The sequence below is a fragment of the Odontesthes bonariensis genome, chromosome 14 (genome assembly GCF_027942865.1).
Source record: "Odontesthes bonariensis isolate fOdoBon6 chromosome 14, fOdoBon6.hap1, whole genome shotgun sequence".
Lineage (NCBI taxonomy): Eukaryota > Metazoa > Chordata > Actinopteri > Atheriniformes > Atherinopsidae > Odontesthes > Odontesthes bonariensis.
The window spans coordinates 12,079,237-12,102,773 of NC_134519.1; the positions used below are offsets into that span (position 1 = coordinate 12,079,237).

Below are 23,537 nucleotides of genomic sequence, written 5' to 3' on the forward strand. Positions count from 1 at the left end.
TTTTGTGGAAAGGCTGCTGTTTACGTGTGGAAAGGGACTGTGAGTGAAAGCAGAGAATCTGTGTCGGCCTACAGGGTTTCAACGGTATTACGATGGAAAACAGCCGCAGCTGACTGAACCTCGGACTCTGCAGCTCGAAGAAGAACATCTAAGAAGAGCATCACATATTTTGATTATAACCTCAATACAGATAAAAGTTGGAAAGCTGTGTAAAATGTAGATAAAAACAGAACACAATGATATGCAGAGCTCAAATTCACAATAGAACATAGAAAACATATTAAAGTGACAGTGAGACATTTAACTATTTAATGAAAAATAATAGCTTATCTTGAGCTAATATTGGAGGTGTGTTAGAGCCCTTAATGCTGTCATTAAAACTCAAACAGACCATTAAAAAAAACCATCAACGTCTGCCACAAGGTACTAAGCAATAATGGGCTTTCCCGCTATATTCACTTCTTATGATCATTGTGCTTGGGCTACTTCGAACAATGTCAGAATTTAGTTGCAGACTTCAAAGATATATACTTTATCAAATGAGCTTTCTGGTGTCATCTGCAGCTCCACCTTCTTGTCCAGATATCTTAGATTGTGGCGCCATGGTACCGTACGCTTTACTTCAGTAGGTCACAAAGCAGGGGCTGAAGTCATGGTGACATTGTTTTTATATATTTATAGTGTGTTAAAAGATGGTGTTACAAGGCACTGACCTGGCAGAGTACCCAAACCTTTGAAAATGTAAAAGACTAAATGATCTCACATAAAAACATGGATGAAATGTACAATGTTCATCATTTCTTTTTGCCCTTGTCATTCACTTCAGATGTTAAAGGTTGAAGAAAAGCTTTATTTTGATTCAAACTTGAAACTATCTTAAAATGAATTGAGTTTTCAGAGGTGACAGGAAGTCAACTGTTTGCGGTTTGCAGGTAGACAGCGTGGTAAGATAATCTTTGGGTTTCATACCGCTGTGTTCCAAGCAGTAACAGTGCTGGGTGATGACCCCAGGAGTCCTCTTGTGGTCGATTGTGGTAATTACTTTTGGTTCTCCTGCTGGGAGTTGATTAGCCTGATTTCGTACACCTGTAGCACCTTGCACATTCTTTTGGTCACTGGTGTCTTCACCTCAGTCCAACCAGCCCTCCTCTACAGGTACTGTGCCACTATGGTTTGTTATGTTAGCTCAGTCAAACATTACACATTATATCTCCCACTCTTGCATACTACTTATAACTGAATTGACTCATTTATACAACCCATGATATAAACATTTTATTTTGCATTTTTATTTGGCCTCATTTGGGTTTATAAAATTGTTTATTGTGCATTTAAACACTTTGAGTGTCTCCCTTTTGTTTCTGCAGCTTGAGGTCGGGTCATAACAGCTGCAACCATAATTTCAGAGTGTACTGAATATTTATATGCAGGAGAATCTGCAGCACTGATAAACCTGCTAATAGACTCTTATCACAGCACACATACAGCTAACTTCTACCTCTGCATTCTGGCTTAATGTTTCTGTTATAACTCTGCATAATATGTCATTTAATGTTGTTCTTCCAAGATTTTAATCCTAAAATCTGGTGAAAACCATATGGGTTTTTAAAATGTCTTGATAGTAAAACCTTAGGGTGTACTTTATTTATTTATTTTGTACATGACTTCAGCCTGGAATAGTTTAGAGCATGTGTGCTACAACTCGCCTGATTCAGATGAAATTAATCTCTTCAAAAGATTGTTAAGTTCTACAAGCCTGCTAATGATGCCGTGATCTGAATCAGATGTGCTGAAGCACGGAAACATCTAAAACCTGCAGGACAGCGGCCCTCGAAGACGGGATGTGGACCTCCCTGGTTTCAAAGGAACCAGCCTCAGGAACCCGTTTTAATATAAATATGGATAAAAATGGATTTAAAACTCAGTCCCAGCTCATGTACCCACAAGCCCAGTTTAGATTCCCATAATGAAGATGCATTGTAGTCCTTGAGGATTGGAGGCATCACAAAGGCATGCACATTACACATCACTTAACGGGAAGAAAGCTTTAGCCTCATCAAAGATAAATTGATCTTAGGAAGCTACAGAGTCATCACGTGTCTGTCGGAGGCCATTTTGGTGTAGACGTCTGCTGCTGCGAGGCTCACTGATGCTGAAAATCTGTCGGCTAACTCGTTTAAGAAAATGTACACAAACCATCGAGTGGGACACAACGGAAACGTTTATTGATGCATTTGCAGAGTCTGGACTTTTACTTTAGAGGAATATACAAGAAGTGGGCAACAGCATAAATAAAAATGTAAACAATCCCTTTATCGCCTTAAGCTGCCTAACTTTAGAATATCTTTTAACCAAATATTGTACTTAAAGCAGGCCTCTCGCATTACCAACAAAAGAAAATCATATACAAGGAAATCACGTGGAGAATGCCGAGAATCTCACTGCATGGTCCCTTTTTTAATGTCAGTTTTAGATATTTAACTGGGGAACAAAGACACAGCCAGGATAGTTTTTTTGTTTTTTTTAGTTTAAAGTAGCACAAATCAGTCTACTTTTGGCTAAAAGTTGCATCATCGTGTGTTTTTAAGTATCATTCTAAAGCATTAACATTGACAACTATAGCGTTGATTTTATTGAACCATTTCATCTCCTCAAACATGCATTTACACAGTGTGATTGCATATTGTTCCAGTAACATTTTCAACAGGCTGCAGCTGTGAATACTGAATAAATTACCTCTGTACAAATAAACACTTACGCACTGATCAAGTCATTAGACATTTAGGGTATCTCTGATTTGAATACATCTGTAGTAATCTTACATTTTCACCCACAAACAAAAACAGCCAAATGTACAGCTTCACAGATGAGAAATAATAGAACATGTACAAACAACAGGCTGAGGATCCACCTCAAAGAAGAACAAAAGGCTGAACGTCAATTGTTCTGCAACATCTACTATAACTGTTGGTGCCGATATTGCTTTTTGTTCTTTTTTTAATTTTCTGCACATTAAAGATAAAACAGGCGGCCGTCAGAGCTAAGAGGGTTTTCAAACTCGCACACAGAGGGTGACAGCGGATGGGTGGAGTCGACACTCTGGAGTCTGAAGGCTAACACAGCCCACCCTCGTAGTCGTCCTCCTCATCTGCCGCAGCAGCTGGCGCTCCGCTGGCGTCACCTTTTGGAGCAGCAGGCTTCTTCTTCTTTCCTCCACCTCCAGGTACCCGCAGGGAAATGGCTAGTTTGGCATACTGAGAGGAAGAAAATGTGACATTAGCTCTCGGATTCAAATTTTATCCCTCTGGTTTTTCCCACGATGGAATGCTACATGGACACATGTTCTGCTCTAGTTATTCATGAGATATTTCTGCATTTGAGTGGCCAGCAGAGTTTGGCATCAGTCAAAAAAAACATCTAACCATAATTAAGGGGTTATTGCTCATTGCTGCCAGACCGCTGCATATCAACCCAGCGCAAAGTAAATCCATTCTGTCCTGATGAAGCAGGTTATTTCACGGTATTAAAACTGTCAGGACAAGATAAACGAAGCCTTGTTTGGACTGGATTCCTCTTTCAGGGGAGGTGGGATGATTAAGCATTTCATTTTGAAAGTTCAGTCTTTTCTAGTCCCAGCCCATCCTGTCTCGCGTTGCTCTCGACGTCATTCAGCCGCCTCCTCGCCATTTTTGACTACAGTTGACGATTGTTTTTCCTGTTCGGGTCTGCAGCCTTTGTCCAATCGGCACATGAACTGGTTTCTGGTAGGAATGGGTCACACGTTCAGAGTGGAACAAGGATTCGGTCACCTGTTGTTGTCCGTCCATGGGATGAGATCCAACTACTGGCCTTTGCCCTCCATTTTGCAGGGATATGCTTCCCCTAAGGATCTGAAGATACTTCTGCAGACTCTGCATCGGGCTTTGCAAAGGCACACTCGCATGTTATCGCATTTTGCTGCCATTTGGGGGCAGTATCTGAAACACGTGGAACAGTCTGTGCTGTTGTTCGCTAAAAAGAAGCTTTGTGATTAAGTGTTAAATAATGAAAACTCTGCTTTTCACTTGAGCTTCTTTGCTAATAATAATTTTTGGCACTTCATCATCTTTGCTATGAAACAGGTTGTCGCCTCCTCCCGGCTGAAGCTGAATGCCGCCCCAATGCACCAGAAGGGCTAGTTGACCACTAATGCTTCATTCCCAAAAGAAAAAACAAACCTTATCCCTCCCTACAAACCAGAACAGTAGGTCCAAGGGGGTCAGTTGGGATTTGGCAGGACTCACTGAATATGCTACTGAATGACAATGACTGTTACAACAGCAACCAGGCCTTGTAACCACTGGGTGGTTAGAAGTAACTAAACGTTTTTTTTTAAAAATGCCTGCATGTAGCCTTTATAAGAGAGTATTTTAAAAATAAATATATTATTTATTTATCATACTATTTATTTTATTTATTAGAATTCATATAATATTAAATATTTTTTCAAGAAAATCTAGACAACACCTTTTAAGGGGCTTGAAGCAACTCAATGTAGACATTTGTACAAGATAATAAACTAATATAATACACTTATATTACTGGCACTGTTTTAAGGTTGCAGTTTGCAAAAAAAATGTGGCTGGAACTCTGCTAACTTAAGCACTTCTTTAAACTTTCTTAAGTGCTTAATTGGCATTCTGTCCTTTATCAAATGACTACAGCAGTCGCTGGTATTTATCAGCACTGAAGGGAACACAACAGCTGGGTGCACACACTGATATTTCACTGAGGGTGCTAAGCTCTGGGCTGCTGGAGAGGACAGCTCAGTTTTTCTTTTTTTTTTTAAAAAACAACAAAAAACACGTTTACCAACCATACCAACATCTCACGTGTAGGCTCTGAAACTGAGATAGTTGACGCCCCACTCAGCATAACAGAGACTGAGCTAAGTTAAAAGTAATAAACTCGACATGAAAGTCACAATTATGAGAAACCGTGGTCCAACAAAGCCTTCAAGTTCAGTGTAACGTCCTCCCTTCGTGCCATTAAGCCTTACAGGCTCGTCCCTTAGGAGGTGGTAGTGGGAACTTAATGTAACTCCAGTTCTGTGTAGATTGTAGCCCTCAAAGCACAGAAATATGAAAGTATTGGAAAGTGGGAAAGGATTTAATGTTTCGGTCATATAAAAAAAACCTGTTTGAATGCTCTACATTTTTATGGAAAAACGGTATTTACAAAACTTTAGTGTGTTATTAGACTGAGGCCAAAGGCTTCACTTAAAATAAAGACATTCAAAACACTATATGAACTAATAACCATGTGTCCATAGTACTCACATCATTGTCCATGTACTTCAGTAAAGGTGAGTTACACACGCGATGGACCTGGTCCTCATCCTGCTCGTCGTAGCCTTGCAGGAGTGTCTCCATGGCAACGGAGTCTTCACTTCCACTATAGCCAGGCAGACTGGTGGGAGATCAATAAACACCTTATGTAATGATCTTCAGTTTAGGAGGCAGGAGTGTAACACATGGACATGAAGTAATGACAAAGGCTCCACAAAAATCACAAGAGAGACACAGAAATCTGCTTCTGCATCAAGAAGCTGCGGATTTCTTGTGTTTTGAATGTTCATACCTGTAACTTTCTCTGACACATTTATCAGCTGCCACGAAGTCGCCTCTGTGAAGATGAATCAGCACTTGAGCGGTAGTTTTCTAAGGAATGAGACCATAAATTCATTAAATATGTCTTTGTAATAAATCTGGACCCATTATTTGGCCGATGTTAAACCTAAATTTATTTTAAATAAAAAAATTCAGCTAATAAGATGCAATCTGGTCGTTTTTTCCTAATGAGACCACGACTCATATAGAGGCTGCTGATATTTACTTTGAAACTACTCCAGGACTGCATTTTCAGTCTCTGATCAGTCACTCAGTCAAGGCAGACAACACTGTTGGTGCACTGATGAGTGAGGAGCATGAAGCAATCAGCCAGTATCTAATTTAGAAGCCAGCTCTACAGCCTATAGTTACACTTACTCTGATAATAAATTAAGTTTTGATTATGGCGCAATATCAAGCAGACCCACCTTGAAACACATGGGGAAGTTCTCAATCTCTTTGTACATGTTCTTCTCTTTCTGCAGGGCGACTGAAGCGTCGTCCAGCCTGAAAGACAAACCAGAGGCCGGTTTGATTAGGAACGGGTAATAGACGGTACTGTGCAAAAGTCTTGGGCAGCACATGATTAAATACTCCAGAACATTAGATGCAACATTTACATATGGTCTATGTTGTGAAGCCCTGTCGGGAACATCTGGAAGATTTCAGGGCTGCAGTGCATGTGTGCAAATGGCTTTATAACATAATGGAGATCTCATCCGGGTTTCAGAAAGAGCTAATAGTCTTGAATGATGGAGACATATCTATTTTTGTAAAGCTGCAGACAAAATTTCTTGTGACCATACAGAACTGTGCAAAAACCCAGAGCCACCCCTCTTTTTCTTTATATATTGCCAGTAAACAGGTGCAGTGATTTACAGAAACAGGGAAACAGGAATATAAACCCAGTATATAAGCTTGAAAGTAGTTGGTCTGAGCTCCTTTATTCTCCAACACAGCCTGAACCCTCTTATACGAGCTTTCTGTCATTTCTTTAAAGTATTCTTCCGGAATAGTTCTCCAGGCTTCTTGAAGGACATCCCAAAGCTCTTCTTTGGATGTCGGCTGCCTTTTGTTCCGTGGAGCCCATTTCTGATGAGGGTTTTTAATCAGTATTTTATCAGATATAATTAGGTGATTTTAGAGCCAAGCAGCAATCTAGAAATGTTTTCGGTGACTATAAGTTGATACAGTCCTAATAGGCTGCTTTTCAATCACAATTTAGATGTATTTAGTCATCTGACCAAAGAAACAAAAACAGGTGACTGGGAACAGTTTTATTGAGAATTCAGCTGTATTAATGTAACCTAAGCTTTGTGTTTTTACAAAAGATGGAGCTATGAAGGATGTGTGGAGCGTCCGGGTTCTTCCAACCGCATTAATTGGCTTGTTTGTCTGATTTTGCGAAACCTGGTTTTGAAAATGGTTCAAAGACTGGACAGAAATAAATAAAAAGCAGCCAGTGTCCACAGTAAAGTTTAAAGGGGAACTCCGGGGCATTTGAAGCGCAATCCCATTGCTAGAGGTGGTCAAATACTGACAGTAGGACACCGACTGGTGCAAATCGGCGCTCCTTGTGCGGAGATTGCGCTGTTTGCGCAGCCTGTCATGCTAGCCAAATACGTGGTGGCTAAGGGGCAAATTCTAAACCTTCCACATAAAACAACAACTTGCACACTGCAGAAACGTCACACCACTTTATAAACCATCCAACAATAAAGTCACAAGCCTTACCATCAAAACCATATGCATGGTTCTCACATTACTGGCATGGGGACGTTACAAAACAACTTTATAAACAGCATGTCACTTACCGGTTGTTGGTATGCGCGCGCATGTGAAAGCCCAAAACAGTCAATGGACGATAATCCCATATACAAAACAATTATCTTCTCTAGAAAAACTGCGTTCAAGTATTTAAAACATTACAACAATACATGCCCAGTAATATTGTTGTAATGTTTTAAATACTTGAACGGGTTCAAGGTTTGGAAGGTTTAGAATTTGCCCCTTGGTCACCACGTATTAGCCTCGCATGACAGGCTGCGCAAACAGCGCAATCGCCGCACAGGGAGCGCCGATTTGCACCAGTCGGTGTCCTACTGTCAGTATTTGACAACCTCTAGCAATGGGATTGCGCTTCAAATGCCCCGGAGTTCTCCTTTAAGGGACCTTTAAAAGCCAGGAGAACACTTTAAAAGATTTCAAGAAAGTCTGCTTGGAAGCTAAATATAAAGAAATGAGGGGTGGGTGAAGACTTTTTGACCGTACAGTATCTGACAGTGATTACATTTTCATTTTAAACTACATCAAACAAGCAGAGAGACAGTAGTGAAGAGAAAGGTTTAGTGTTAACGGCCCACAAGTCTTAATTTCCTTTACCTTTTTAGCCTGACCAGCAGCCTGGAGGCTTTGCCCAGCAGCTCTACTGCCTGACGGAGGCGGTCCTCATTCTGTAAAAGGAAAATAAGGATGCATGAGCTAAATGTAAAAATAAATAAATAAATGTTCAAAGCTTAATTATTCAGGTTATTTGGGAGGGCGTTTTCACCTCAAACACACCAGCTGCCTTCTGATACAAGTCAACAGCTTTCTCCAAGTTAAGAGGCTCTATCAGTCTGAGGAGGAAAATTTGTATCAGTTGAGGGGACTTTTATGGAAATAAAATAAAAAGCAATAAGAGGCTACTTTAAGTGGAATGAGAATAAGCACGACAACTACCCACGTGCATTACAAACTTATGCCACAACCAGACGCTAATAGATTAGAATATTAACAGTGAGCTCCAGCTGAATTTAAGGTCTCCTGTCAGTAAATCCAGAAAGAAGAGAAAATAAGGTTTCATTTATTACTTTCCCGCCCGGTCCAGAGCCATGGCAGCAGTGTCGGGAGTCCCATTCTCCATGTACATCATACAAGCTTTCTCTATATACTGGATGGCCTCTGGCATTTTCTTTTGTTCCTGTTGCAGCAGAAATCAGACAATTTACAACTGTGCTGTATATACACGTTGCCTCCATCTGCCTCACATTGTTCTCGCTGTGCCGCACTCACCTTCATCATCATGCCCGCCTGTTCAATAGCCCTGAGGAGAAGGAAGACAATTAGAGACAAAACAAGTGGTTTTACATTTGCAGTTGATTCTGAATCAGGTTCATGAAACAAGATACTCACTTTGCAGCATGGAAAAGCCTGAGGGGCAAGTTAAGGAAAAAAATGGAAAGAGTACAGCAGAGCAACAACTAACCATCACTTTGCTTATCAATTAATCTGCTCTTGAGCCTGAGAGGACATCAAATGTCACTAAAAATCTATTCTAAACACAAATATAACGAAGAGTCATACATGACAAAGAAAGGCAGCAAGTTTTCCCTTCTAAAAGTCAAAAAGCATAAATTCTTTTGCCATAAGTGCCCAATATAAAGTAGTTTGCAAAAGTCTTGATCAACTCAATTTTGCTTCCAAGCTGACAGATTCTCATTATCTCTTTAAAGTGGTCTTGAGCAATAGTTGAGATTTCGGAAGGTCTTTTAAAGTTTGTCCTTTGGACATTGGCTGCGTTTTCACTCATTTTCACTTTCACTCCTTGTACCTGAGCATGTTCAGAGGAATGTTTTTGTTTGCTAAGCCACTCAACACTGACCTTTTGAATCACAAGCACAAAAAAGGCACCTAACTCAAAGGATGAACCAGTGCTGTGTCTACGTATAACAGTCACTTTAGTCACTTTGTTACTAGCAGCCTGTCACAAAGACATATACTTTTTATGCATTTGTTTTGTTGCATCTATGAAAAATACCAAAGATGACACAGTTTGAGAGACAGAAAATAGTATTTTCAACCCAACAAGGTGAAAATGCTATTACCTCAAAATATCTCAGAATGGTGAGCAGGAAACTGGACAACTGAGGACAAAAGAAGTGGGAGAACTAAAAAAAACTATCTACAACAGATGAACAGTTTCTGAAAGTGAGGTTCTGAGAGATGCATACTGTTCATTGAGGCCTCATCAGAAATGGTCTCCATGGCTGTCAAGAAGCCGTTCTTAAGGAAGGGAAACGGGGAGAAAAGGCTGAGCTGTGCCAAAGGACACAAGAAGTGGGCTGAAAATCAGTGGCAGCAGGTCTGATGGAGGGATGAATCCTCCCCAAAGCCCGGACCTCAAGATTACTGAAGCAGAGTGGGATCATGTTGGCAGAGAACGGGCTCCACGGAACAAAAGGCAGCCAACATCCAAAGAAGAGCTTTGGGATGTCCTTCAAGAAGCCTGGAGAACTATTCCTGAAGACTCCTTAAAGAAAGGACAGAAGACTTGTCTCAGAGGGTTCAGGCTGTGTTGAAGAATAAAGATGCTCAGACTAAATATGGACTTTCAAGCTTGTTAAAACTGTTCAAAACGTCTTAATTTGCACGTTTAATGTTTAAACATCCCTGCACCTATTTCCTGTTTTATAGACTGTACTACTGTAGAAGCCTTTCTTGTGACTCATGGTTAATTTCTGCTCAGGAAAACAAGAGGATACGTCTTATTTTCCGTGTGGTACTCCGCCTCCTTCAGGTAAGCATCCTTTGCTTGCTCATACTGCTTTGCGTTCTTGAAGCACACAGCTGCGAACAAAACACAGATCGATTACCAGTAAAGTCATATTTCTGATCACCCTCCACTCCAGTTTTGAGTTGTAATGAAGACCTGCTTTACCGGCTTTGGCGTATTCTGATGCAGCACTGTCATAGTCAGGCTTCCACTTGGTCAGACTTGTCTTTAGGCTATAAAACATGAATCAGATGATCAGAAACGCTCATCACTGAGGAGGAGAAATGCCTCGCCATCAAATATATGTGTAACACACACATAACGCGACCACTGTGACCATTTATGTCGCATAAGCTTCCTGGTGAAAATGCCACAGTGGCCTTACAGCTAGCTTAAAAAAAACAGTAGTAACACAAACCCGTTTTTCCTTTTTCATGCGCAGGACAAAAAAAAGACGACTCACCATTTTTCCCCTTTAGCCATGTGTTCGTGAGCTTCGTTTATTTTCTGAGCAGCCATGCTGTTGATTAATCACTCGGGTAAAACGAGCTTGTTATCGATAAAATGCTGGGTGTTTTGTCGATGTTTGGATTAACTGGGGCTCCTCCCTCTGCCAAAACGTCATCTGATGTCGCAGCCTACGGGTGCCGCCGAGGACAAACAACACGTGAGCGTGACTGGAGCGCAAGTGGACCGGAAGCTGAGATTTGTTTACGTTTATTTCAATAAATTTTTAGGAAGAGATTGTTAACGAGCACCCAGCTCTGTAAACCCTAATTGTGGTTTTATCTTTAATGTGCCAATGTTGCTTTTTAAAATGATACTGTGTGTATTTTTACGTATCTACCAATAATAGAGCACAATAACTCATTATCTTGCCCATATTTCATGTAAAAATCAGCATTTTTATGTCATTGCTTTTATTGTGTGTGCGTTTGTATTCGAACTGATGCTTTGTGTTTTAAACACAAAATAAAACTGCCCCGTATTATTTTTTTACTCAAACAAACGTTTATATTCAACTCTTTTTGTCTATTATTGGTCATGGTGCAGGAATCTATCTTGAAGATCGGTTAATTTTTGTGACTTCTTGTATGTACTTCTGAAAGAAAACCTGTGCATCCGTCATTACTAAAATGTACCATTATGATCTGAAAAGAAAATCTATATTTTTTTGTCTTTAAATTTTACCCATGGCACATTGCCAGTCCATCAAAAGACTAACAGAGACAAACTACCACACTGTAATCTGGGGTCATTTCAGGGTCACCAACCTAACATGCATGTTTCTGGACTCCAGGTGTAAGTACCAAGAGGAAATCCATGGAGGCACCGGCTGAGTATGAAAGACCCAGGCCAGATTTCAAACTGGGAACCTCCTGGCTGTAAGTGCTAACCACTACAGCACTGTGTAGCCTGATCCAATAAATTGAACAAAACTTTGTAATGAGAGAACATAAAGAGAGTAAAATGGGGATTAACTATGATGGCAAGTGGAAGTTATCTGTTACAGTGACTTAATTAACAACCTCACTCTACAGTGAGATATATTCTGCCATTATGTGTAATTGTTTAATGGACTACCCTGCCTCTCGCCACATGGCAGCTGGGATAGACCCTTAGTTACGTTAATTTAAAAACTCTTTACTGCACTTAACACTTTAGTCACTTGCTGGTTGGGTTTATACAACAGTATTGCTTGTTTAAAATCACTTCTTCACTTTTCAAGGTGCTTTTCTCCAAACTGTACGTTTGAGCACAGAAATGAGATCTCTCAAAAGGTTTTTCTTTGTTAAAACAAACCAACAAATGAAGAGAAATGATCATAATGGAGAATTTATGACACATTTTTAAATTCCAGTTTTGATGTGAGGGACACTTCTACACTCAGATCACAAGCAATTTAATGTGGGGTATCTAGTCATAATGTACACCTTTCTTCCAAACCCTGGATTAGAAACTCACTGGGAGCTCAGTAGAGAGGTGGTAACTTGATAATCCTGTTTGGAAATATTTAGAAATATGTGCAACATCCACAGAAGTCTCCTCAGGCATAAAGAAAAAACTCAACACCACTGAATCTTTTTTTTTTTCTGTAACATTACAACTTTTGTAAAGTGACAAGGATGAGATGTAGACATAAACAGGAAGTGTCTTGATACCAAAGATGATTGCAAAAGCTGCCTCCAAGATACCTCTGGCTCCAACAAACTCCCACTCAAAAACTATCAACTTTTTGTGAAATACCAAGGAAATATTTTTTTTCCCAAAAAAGCAACTGAAAAAGCTCCTTTGTTTATATATAAATATGACCTTTAACAGCATCCTGTTATGGGTAAAAGTACTCTACAAGGGCCAGTAGGCAAGTCAGACCCATCGGAATGTGAAACACACCAGAGCAGAAATCATTATCAAGTGTTTCCTTTAAGAAGCCACAAAAACCTTCACAGGACTTAAGAGGTGAAGTTGGACGATGTGGTAAAGCATGATGCTTTTAATCACGTGTTCATGACACTTAGTCAAGACAAATGTATGCAAACAACCTTTTTCACTTCTTAGTTACGTTCACTTAAAAACCCTTCACTGCAACACTTTAGTCACTTGTTGGTTTGGTTTATACAATAGTATTGCTTGTTTAGAGATAGGGAAAGATCATGGTTGGGAATCGACTAAACTATATTCCTAAACTTGACCATGACCAATAACATTTTTTTTACAATTCCCATACAGTTGTTCACATAACCACTAGAGGTCGCATATGCTTCAAAGATGAGACATTTCAACCTGCATAACAAACGCTCTATGGGGTCATACTTGATCAGGGGGCTATCTCAAATTTCCACACGTCTTTATGGTGTCATTAACCAGATTCACTTCCCCTGATCTGTGTTTTGGTGATTATTTTGAAAATAGTACCATAACTGAGAAGCTGCCAGGCCACAAAAATTTGCACTTTTGTACGTCTTTTATCACTTTGAAGCTCCACTGACATGTCCTCGATAATTCCTTTATAACTTGTCTTTGAAAAGCTTATCTTTGTCAAAATATTGTTTCAATTCGTAATATTTTTTTTTGCATACAGAGGTTGAGCATTTCTGAAATAACTTGAATACTATGTTCTACTATAAAAACATTGTCACAGTGGACACGGAGATTAATTGTGCCCCTGAGGCTTGTAGCGTTGGTTTATAACCTCAGGTAATGTGCATTTAGATGAATAAGACTTTCAGATCTGTACAGTGTTTTGCATCCTCTGTCATTAGACCCTGGACAAAGAGAAGGAACTCCTACAAAGACAAGGTTAAAAAAAAAATTAAATGACTTCATCACCGCAAAGTGGCCATCTGAATATGGGTAATTCAGATTAAGTGTCCAACATTCAGTTTGAGCCACATTGCACCGTGTGATGAGTTTGAGTCTGAGTGTTGCAAAGACTTGGTTCACATTCACCACTCAAACTTGTTCCTGGAAGCTAATTCAGACAGAATAGTGTGAAATTTGATATTTATTGACTATTTTGTTAATGTCCTGATTTTGGGAACATCAGAACAAAAGTGCAAAATCCTTGCTTCTGTTGTAGAATGTCTCTATTCATAAGGATAGATACTGGAGATTATTATTTGAAACGAATTTAAATTTATTGAGGGCTATGTTACCTAATTTATCTTTAAGAAAAACTTATTTAAAAAAAATTAAAATGAAATAAATAAATGTATTTGGCTAACCGGAAGCGGAAATGACGCAAGACGACCCGGGTCTCTAATGGCTGAACAACAACTGTCGGCGAGTGACAAACTTTCCCAAACTTCTTCACCGACAAAAGAAAGTTGGAAGCAGCGAATTGCTTCGGTTGTCTAACTGTTTAGTCGTGTTTGTCTGTTGTTTTTGTAATCACAAATGTGGAATTACTGATGGATCCCAGATATGACATACCGCGGAGGGCCGCCGCTGGTGGCGGGGGCTCCGCTAACTCGTCCCCCGCGTTGGGGGCTCAGTCACGCCGCAGGAAGATGCCTCCCAGACCCGCTGATTTCAAACTCCAAATTATAATTATTGGCTCTCGTGGTGTAGGTAAAACCAGCCTCATGGAGAGATTCACCGATGACACTTTCTGCGAAGCCTGCAAATCGACCGTAGGTGAGGACAGGAGGCGTTTACAGGGCTTGTTTTTGTTTACTTTCTATCCAACCAAGTAGCAGGGCTCTGACTACTTACTGGAGAAAACTTGTTTAAACTACCCTGGCATGAACATAGTAATCATTCTGCCTCTTAGTTTATAGTCTAAAGGGACTGCACAGAGGTTGAATTAGTAGCTAAAGTTGGCTAACTTGAGCTAACTCATACAATAACTTTGTTACTCTGAGGTAAATACGCTATTTTCTTCCACTTTTTCATGTATATTAATGGCTTGGGGTAGTATTTGGGTCCTAATCATTTGAACAAATTATTAAAGACTCTTCTCTCCGTATATCATTAACCTGGGCTTCTTTCTACAATTGAGCCTGTTTTGCTCACATAAATGAAGGCATAGTCTTGTCCAGTTTAGGGCCACCTTGACTAAATTTCCAAATTTATAAACCGCCATAATTTACATTAAGTTATTTATTACTTCTGGCATTTTTCTCTAATCAAAGACAAGACGACCTTTAGAAAATAATAAAAAGGTAGAGCACCATGCTTTTATAGACGAAAGTAATGAGATATTTGTTTGTGGAATTAGATAAACAGTCCTGTGATAAGTGCAGCAGCCAACCATAATGTCCACTCCTAAAATAGTCACACACAAGCAGCTGCTGCGCCCGAGCTCCATTTTGTGCCCGGTCATTCCCATGACACAGCCGTGCCTCACTAATTTTATGCTCCTTTTATCAGGTGTCACAGATGGAAGAGTTTGACAGTCAGCCAAGTCCGTCTGAAACTGCTTTTTTTTTTAACCGTATGATGTCTTTACACATGTATAAGCCCTCCATCTAGTTTTCACAGCTGCTAAACCTGAAAAACAATTTGTTGCCACACTTTGGAGCTTGAGAAATGTATAATCCAGTCCATTGCAATTCTTTTAAGGAACTATTTTATTATAAATCTGAGTAGCCAATCAAATATGCCCGTATAGAACCAAAGCAGCGCAGGAAATGCTGGTATTTGCTGGCCTTCACATATTTGTTGTGATTTCTCTCATAGGAGTTGACTTCAAAATCAAGACAGTAGAGTTGAGGGGGAAGAAGATCAGACTACAGATATGGTGAGTATCAGGGCAGAGGTGTCGCTTCTTTTTTCTTCTGCATGGAGCATTTCCTCTGTCTGTCCTGTCACCCCCACAAAAAAGGCCTACCGATGCCCGACTGAGTGCCCTTCAGCTTTGCATACTGCATGTTTTGCATTTCAGCTCGTACATTCAAAGCTAGCGGCTCGTGTGGGAATGTGTCTTTTAATTTGATGCAAGCTGCACAAAGTCATCCTCGGCACATTATCTGAAATTACCGGTCAGTTTATTCTTGGTTGCATCCTGTAGTTTTATGACCTTCTGGATTTTGTTTTATGTGTCCAGTTTGACTCACGGCTTGCACACATGTTTTAAAAATGCCCATGATGGTAATGATAATTTTGCAACGGTCTGTAAAATGCCACAACCCATCACTGCCCTTGTTTTAAGATTTTTAATTCAGTTAAGAAATGCTGGTGCTTCGGTGTTTGAACGTGGGATACCGGTGTGGTTTTCTGTCCTTGTGGTTGAAGTTGCTGCTGTTTCTGCTTGGTGAGAACAGCTTAAACCTTTTTATGTGACACACCCACCTGATGAGGCTCTCGTTTAAATATTCACTTAGTAGATTTCTAAACTTTTGCATGTGCAACAACAAAGCCGTCTTCAAAGCCGTCTTTGGTTTCTTCCGCTTCCTCTGATCTGACACATCTGTTGAATTGATTGTTATTGTTCAGAATTTGTACTGACATCCCCATACAGTCTCTTCAGTGTACTAATAGATAGTTGTTTGATTCTGGTGGCACTAAATGATCTGATTTCTCTGAAAAAATAATCTTAGTTGCACAGGAAAAATGGACATCTTTTGTTACGGTACCCTGATTAATCACTTTAATGTCTCTAAAGGGATGGCTGTACAGCAGATTTTCATAAATATCACATAGTCGGTACGATTGCAACTTGATAATCGGATATTATTTTTTTTGTTCATTATTCTAAAATACTATTTGGAAATCAGAGAAATGTGCATTGAGTCGGAGGGGTTGGACCAGACTCTAGTTATTGCTCCAGAAGGCCTTCACTAACAGGGATGTTGTTATTTGATTCTGTTAGGTTTTCACTTCTGTCTTGTGACTCCAACTTGGCTCTAATCACATTTTGAAAGCTCTTACTATCCAACCAGTAAAGAACTGATTAACATTCTCCATAAGTACCATAAGGGAGGCTCCAGTACTGACTGAATATGCAAGGCATTCTCCATAATGACAAGCAAAGAACTGTTCGTTTATTATACATAAAGGACATCCCATATACATTTTCTCTTGCAGTAAGTATTCTCATCCTTTCTTATGAAACTCACAGCTGAGCTCTGGATCATTCTACTTTTAGATTGAGGTACACTTGCACTTAACTGAGTTCATTGGTTGTAGATCTAGCGATAGGATTGTGCCCAGACTCATTCTTAGGAAGGCTGCAAGCCCATTTTTGCAATTATTCTTAAATGGAAGGATCACCCATCTCTTTAGTATCGTCTCTGCAGTCAGACGTGGTGAGAAAGTTGTTCTGTAACAGGGACCGGGATACGCACCAGGAGGGAAAGATGGATGCAGTATCATTTAGAGCAATCCTAATCAATTTTTGCTGGAAGTGCCCACCCAGGTCAAAATACAAACACTGGGGTGACCGAGCCTTTTCCGTCGCTGCCCCAGGCTCTGGAATAAGGTCCCCGTTGAGCTGCGTCTTATTTCTGACCTGGGCCTCTTCAAATCTAGGCTAAAAACCTACTTATTTAGGATTGCTTTTAATACCCATTAGTAGGATGACACTTTTATCTTATTTGATTTTGTTGTATTTTATTGCTTTCACTGTTCTTTTATTGTTTTTATTTGTTTTTGTTTTTACTTATTCTTCTCTTTATTTATTACCTGTTGTAAAGCACTTTGGTACATCGTAAGGATTGTCTGTAAAGGGCTGTATAAATAAAATACATTTACTTTTACATCTAAAAGCCTACTAACATTTGGCTTTTGAGTGCATCGGAAGAGTGTTTAATCTGCATTCAGCTGGCGTGAAATGACTCTTCACCAGCTTGGAACGGCGTTGATGGGAACACAACACGGGGGATGCACACACTAGTTTTCATTGAGGTGGTCTGACTGATAGACAGCTGGCAGCCCAATCTCACTTTGTGGGGCGGGCATCTACAGTCGCGGCCAAAAATGATAAACCACCTCAGTTATCTCAGAAAGTCGTGCCCTGTGGTCCACCTGTGGTCCACCTGTGGTCCACCGCAGCCTGCAGGACACACCTTCACGTTGTTGTAGCTTCAGGCTCGTCTTCGGGGGGGTTGGTGTAAGTTGCTGGACCGGTTCCGTATAAGTTAGAACCCTGAGGGCGTTGAGGGTAAACACAACTGCTGGCAGTGGGAAATAATTGAATCATCTTGTTTTTGAGGGCGTTTAAAGACGCCGCTTAGAGTGTCGAAGTGGCCGAAGTCGAGGCACTTGAGTGCTTGAGCTCAGCCATTTAGATAATGAAGAAAACACTCAACAGACCTTGTGTGAAAAAGGATGATGAAGAAAAATAGCTTGTTGAGTCTGAAACATGACAAGAATGTGGAAAATCTGACTGGCTCAGACAAATCTATGGATACCTTCTATATATTGATTATATGACTGTGTTTGCCTAAAATGTGGGAAGTCCAACGCTTGGTTCACTAACACATTTTTCCTGCTCATTAACACCCCTCCACCCTCCTGTCACCTCCACCTTCCTACCTACCACACTCCTCTGCCCGTCCTCGATCTGTCCGATCAGGATCGCTGTCGTCACTGTGTGGTCTCTCGCGTTGACATGCTCTCATCAAGCTGCTCCGCCGCTGCGCCCAGCTTTGCCTAACCCTGCCATTGTGCTGCTGTCTCTGTCCACCCCTCTGCTCATAAGCCTGACTGTGACTCACATGGGGAAGGGAGAGATGCTAGCTGGCTGAAGGTACAGTAACTCTGCACTGTGAGTGTGGCTAAGAATGCTTGTCGTGCTTTTAATCCTCAGATGATCAGCTGAGGCGAATCGAGAATGTTTGTTCGAAAGCGAAGGGTTGATTTACAAAATGCAGCAGATTTGTTTTAAAAGCATGCAACTGACGTGTAATCAGTGGTTTGGAAATGACCTTCCTCAAAGTGTAAAACTCATTTTTGAGCCAAACTCTTCAGTTTTGTGACTTTTTTTTTTTTAACCTTCAGATAATGACGATGTGAACACCAGATTTAGCTCAAATATGTGATTCAGTGTCATGTAAACTAACTGAGGAATCTGCAGACTCCTGGAAAATGACATCATCAGAGTGCATCTGTGATACCAAGATTCCACAGAACTCATTCTTCATTACCATCTTTCTTTCTTTTCTTTACATTATCCTGCTAATGATAGTCATCTTTAAAGAATTTTAGAAAAATAAATGAGTTAATCAGCCGTTTGTGATTTGAGGTATATTTGACTCAAACTCACACGACTTCTTATTAAGTTTGGTAAAATGCTTTTATTCCAGGGACACTGCAGGCCAGGAGAGGTTTAACAGCATCACATCGGCCTACTACAGAGGAGCCAAGGGAATAGTGCTTGTGTACGATCTTACCAAACAGGAGACTTTTGATGACCTTCCCAAATGGATGAAAATGATAGACAAGGTAAATAAAAGCACATATTTAACCTTTCCTCTTATTAAAGTACAAACTGTTCATGTTTACCTTAACTTAATGTCGCACCATATTCACTTTGCTGTTCTAAAGTTCCACTGTTGAGTTTATTCATGAGGAATCAATATAAAAGGATGTTCATGTGAAAAGGCATTACAAATCTCTTGGTGTTTTCATGCCTCGGGGACCTTTTCACAGTATTTATAACTATTGGAAGGGAATCCTCCCTATTTTTGTGTACGCATCGCAGGAACTGCGGGTGATTTCTACTTTAGAGAACTCTATTTATTTGGTCTTTTTTTTTCTTTGGAGGCTTTTCAAACACCATGAAAAACATTCGTTGTGTAACTGTGCTGTGATTGGTTAACGCACAAAAGCAACACTGGAGCCCACCTTTACAAAGACACCACTTGGTGAAATGGTGCCCGTATTAAAAACCAAGCACAGAGAAATGGTGAAGCCCAGGATTTATTGAGCATATATGCAGCAAAGGGTTTGTGTTATTTGGACTCAGCTCCCACATGTGTTTGTTGTAAATATCTGTTCATTTCTGGGAGAAAAAAGCCCTTCAGGGAGCCTCTCAGCTCCCGTAACCATAAGAGGACCCCAAGAATTTGCCTTATATTTACAGATGGTTGCTCCACAGCATCTCATGTTATAACACCATGTTATTCTGCTCTGCTCTCTGTTTCATGGCAGTACGCCTCAGAAGAGGCGGAGCTTCTGCTGGTTGGGAACAAGCTGGACTGTGAGGCTGATCGCATCATCTCCAGACAACAAGGAGAGCGGGTGGGTGCAGAACACAACCTCTCCCGTTATCATCATACAGTACAGAAACACAACTTTTCTTTGATTTTAAACCTGGAACATCCCTGAACATGGACTTCCATGTGCTTCATACACATAATGCTGATGGCGTGCAGCACGGCAGCGTGCTTATCTAACCTTTTCTTCACTTTGATTCCTGCTCCTGTGGATTGATTTAGATAGTTCCTCGCTGACTGTAAGCTTACAGTTCTTCCATGTTTTCACAGTTTGCCTCTCGGATAAGTGGAATGCGCTTCTGCGAAGCTAGTGCCAAGGATAACTTTAATGTGGACGAGATCTTCTTGAAGCTCGTGGATGACATTCTTAGCAAGGTTGGTGTGTTATAATTTCCAATATTGTATTCGTAAGAATATAGTTAGAAGCTGCGCTGACATGAGTGTTTTAACTTGATTGTTCAAGTTGATAATGGAGCAACAACGGGCCCGGTTTCACATTAGTTCAATTAGATTTCCTACAATCTGTCAGGGTGATGGGTAAATTCACTCACACTTACATTTTTACCAAAGTAGTTCAATTCAGCTTTTAAAAGAGCACCAGTTCACAACAAGTCAAATCAAGGAACTTTAAATATTCACTCTAATTCAGTCCAGTTCATTATTATCAAATTAAATAAAATTCCAATTCATGAATAGTTGCTTACTTATGGAAATTACAATGGTTCCACAATAGAGGGGCCTGATAACTGAAGGCTCTGCCTCCCATTCTACTTTGAGAAACTCTGGGAACCGCATGTAAACCTGCAGTCTGAGGTCAAAGTGCTCTGTTGGGGAAAAAAAACTCACTTTTTTTGGTGGTCTTCAACGCAGGTTTACCTGAAACACACCGAACAAGCAAACGTGCACAGTTTTCGGGACCAAACGGATCATTTCATCAGTTTATTTGTTCCTTCTTCCTTGATGGGTACCATTGCAGCTCTTGCTAAATGTGCTTTATTTTTGTTAAAGTTTGCTTTCTCTGTTCTTTCTCTTTGCCTTGATGAATCTTTTGTTATCTATGCATTGATGCCCTGAACAGTCGGACTGCTACACTAAGTCGATGTGACTTTGTCCCTGATCCCACAGATGCCTCTGGAAGTTCCCAACAGGGAGCTTTCCAACAGCGTCCTGTCTCTGCAGCCTGAACCAGAAGTGCCCCCGGAGTTACCCCCTCCCCGCATGCGCTGCTGCTGAGAGTCGGGGTGGTTCCCTCCGCACCCTTCACACACACAAAGCACACCCACACACTCTCACATGCAGTGACCCAATCTGGCCACCAGGGGACAGCACCTAGCAGCATTTCGGAGTTGTTGACAGCCACATGGACTCTCAAACAGGCAGGATTATCCTTCTTCGTTACTTCTCCTGTACACCTGCAGCACACTAACACTTAGGCCTGGCGACTCACCCTCTTCCTACCACCTTTCTGTCTACACTTGACCCAGACTACCTCATTGCTCAGACGGTTAGGCTAGCTGTGCCCCACAGGTGCCTTCCAAGCAGAGAGCCCTCTGGTAGCAGTTGTACATTTCCTGAGGAGGAGGGGATTATTGAGGGCCTTACAGCTTATTTTCTTCCTTTTTTTTCTCTCTTGTCATCACACATACTTCCCTCCATCTTAAGCATTGTCTGATTCTGCCCAGTAGTCTGTTTTCTCTGCATTTTTCAAGTTAACAAAAAAAAAAAAGGGATCGCAACATCTCACATCTCCCCACTTCAGTTTAAGCTCTGGGTCTACAGGTACACTAGTTTTATATTCTTATTAATATATATTATTACCAAGTGACAGGATGAGTTGAGATAAACAAAAGCACATGGTGTAAATATGGTGTGTCGCTGTAATGACTGGACAAGGCGCAGATGTTTGTGGCCAACAGTAGGTGGTTGTGTGGTGGGGATCTTATCAGTTGAATTTGCTCTGCCTTAAAGTGTTAAAGTGGCTGGAACAGCTTGATTCAAATGTGTATAATTTTGTAATGTTTTGCACTACAATCCATCTTCCTGGTAAAGCTGACACGCAGGAAAGGAAGGTTTAGCACTAATAAAGATCTAAAAGCCTCAGTAGTGGCTGCTCTGAGCTCTTAAATAAACACCCTTTCTGTTAGTGGGATGGAAGATGCAAGGAGTGATGGGTAATGTAGTGTTTGAGTGATTTGTGTTTGTACAGGGGAATTCTCAATGTGTGTTACTGGCTAATCAGATGGAATAGAGACAGTAAAAAGCTAACACACGTGGTTTTAGTTTTTGTTTTGTTACTAATATCTCTTTAGCGTTGGATGTTTTTCCTCTGAATTCAGACACAGCTGAAGGAGGAGGGTTAGTTTCCCTTTTGGTTGGGGGAAGTGCAAGAAGGTTGGTTTAGTGTTTGGACGACTCAGGAAACTTTGATTAAGTGATGGCTGCACACGCCGTTGACGACAGACTCGTGTTGTGTTGAGTTTCATAACAAATTAAAGTTCCAGTGTTTAGGACGTAATGAAATCTGGTGGTGAGGGTGTGAATACCGACCTGATCTTTACCTTCCGAGCATTTAGGAAACGCTAAGGGGGCAGTAGAAAACGTAAAAGGTCCACTTTAGACTCTGCGTTTGGTTTGTCCCTTTTGGGCCTTTGTAGCAACACAGCTGAGGGTGAGAGGTGGAAACGATGGCATAATTGAACGTAAATTGCTCGTTGTTAGAGCCGTGGTGAAAACAAGGAAATATTAAGGAAGACGTTTGTGGTTTTTAGATCTTTTTTCCCCCACCAATTTAGAAATTCGGCAGTTTGTAATGGACCACAGACGTCCCCTTACTTGCACAATAAATGTAATCCCTCCTGTGTTCGTAGACAATAACAATCTTTTAATTCTTCCGTCTTTTGTTGTGAGATTATTGCAATATTAGCAGTGTAGCACTGTGAGTGTGTCTTGTTTTGTTGTGACATGCTGGGGTTAAAAACTAGAATCTGAAGGTGAAGAAGGGGCCAACTCAGAGGATCTGATTTGAAAAACTCAAACTGACTTTTCTTTCTTTTTTCATTGAAGTTTTACGTTAAGCTTTTGGGGGCTTAAAATGGCACATTGTTTTACTCTAACGGATGAGCGGTTTCATACCAAAACAAAGGGGTTGAAATTGGATCATTTTGCCGTCACTCGAGCACATTTTGCAATAAGATTACCAGCCAGCAGAAGCCCTTTGCAGACAAATGATCTGCAGCGTTAGAATTTTGTTTCTTGTGTTTGGACGTGTGAGCATTTTCAGATGGTGCCGTTTATTTGGGAATGAAACCATTCATTTGTCCTCCCCTGACTTCTTGGCACTAACCTTGTGGACTTTGTTTTAATAGCCAAGCCTTATACTACTCATTTTTTGAAAAATATACATTTAAAAAATGCTTTTATTTGCAACATATATCCTTTAAGATGGAAGACTGTACTTTGTATTAAACCTGTTATAAGTCTTTGGAAAGTTTTGGCATGTTCAAAGCAGATTTGTTGTATTTATAACTTGTGGCATTCTTGAACTAATGAAATGCGATTAAAGATGTCTATATTTATTACTAGATTTTTTTTGTCTTCATTCATTTTACTGTGTGAATGTGTCTGTTTGGGAGCCTCTCTGGGCTTCCGGGTGTCTTCCTGGATACTTTAAAAGCGACGTTTCACTCTTTGGGAAAA

General features: G+C 40.5%; 2 protein-coding genes across 2 annotated transcripts; one reads left to right on the forward strand and one right to left on the reverse strand.

The window, feature by feature from the left end:
- Positions 1-2,603: 2,603 nt before the first annotated feature.
- On the reverse strand, positions 2,604-10,817 carry napgb (N-ethylmaleimide-sensitive factor attachment protein, gamma b). Its single transcript, XM_075482897.1, has 12 exons — positions 10,646-10,817; positions 10,348-10,415; positions 10,172-10,256; positions 8,823-8,840; positions 8,703-8,733; positions 8,501-8,610; positions 8,200-8,266; positions 8,031-8,101; positions 6,077-6,155; positions 5,620-5,699; positions 5,319-5,448; positions 2,604-3,254 (listed from the first exon to the last, which is right to left on the reverse strand). Exons 1-12 carry the CDS (start codon positions 10,699-10,701, stop codon positions 3,114-3,116), a joined length of 936 nt encoding a protein of 311 aa, XP_075339012.1. The 5' UTR covers positions 10,702-10,817; the 3' UTR covers positions 2,604-3,113.
- Positions 10,818-13,926: 3,109 nt separating this feature from the next.
- Positions 13,927-23,424, forward strand: rab12 (RAB12, member RAS oncogene family). The gene is made up of 6 exons (XM_075482898.1): positions 13,927-14,319; positions 15,364-15,424; positions 18,930-19,068; positions 19,777-19,866; positions 20,112-20,216; positions 20,967-23,424. Exons 1-6 carry the CDS (start codon positions 14,094-14,096, stop codon positions 21,072-21,074), a joined length of 729 nt encoding a protein of 242 aa, XP_075339013.1. The 5' UTR covers positions 13,927-14,093; the 3' UTR covers positions 21,075-23,424.
- The last annotated feature ends 113 nt before the right edge of the window (positions 23,425-23,537 follow it).

Coding starts and splice junctions, on each gene's coding strand:
- napgb (XM_075482897.1), bottom strand. CDS start 10,701: ATGGCTGCTCAGAAAATAAACGAAGCTCACGAACACATGGCTAAAGGG. Junction 8,102..8,199: donor AGGCAGCTGGTGTGTTTGAG/GTGAAAACGCCC, acceptor TTCCTTTTACAG/AATGAGGACCGCCTCCGTCA. Junction 3,255..5,318: donor TGAAGTACATGGACAATGAT/GTGAGTACTATG, acceptor TCTTCCTCTCAG/TATGCCAAACTAGCCATTTC.
- rab12 (XM_075482898.1), top strand. CDS start 14,094: ATGGATCCCAGATATGACATACCGCGGAGGGCCGCCGCTGGTGGCGGG. Junction 14,320..15,363: donor AGCCTGCAAATCGACCGTAG/GTGAGGACAGGA, acceptor TTTCTCTCATAG/GAGTTGACTTCAAAATCAAG. Junction 20,217..20,966: donor TGGATGACATTCTTAGCAAG/GTTGGTGTGTTA, acceptor CTGATCCCACAG/ATGCCTCTGGAAGTTCCCAA.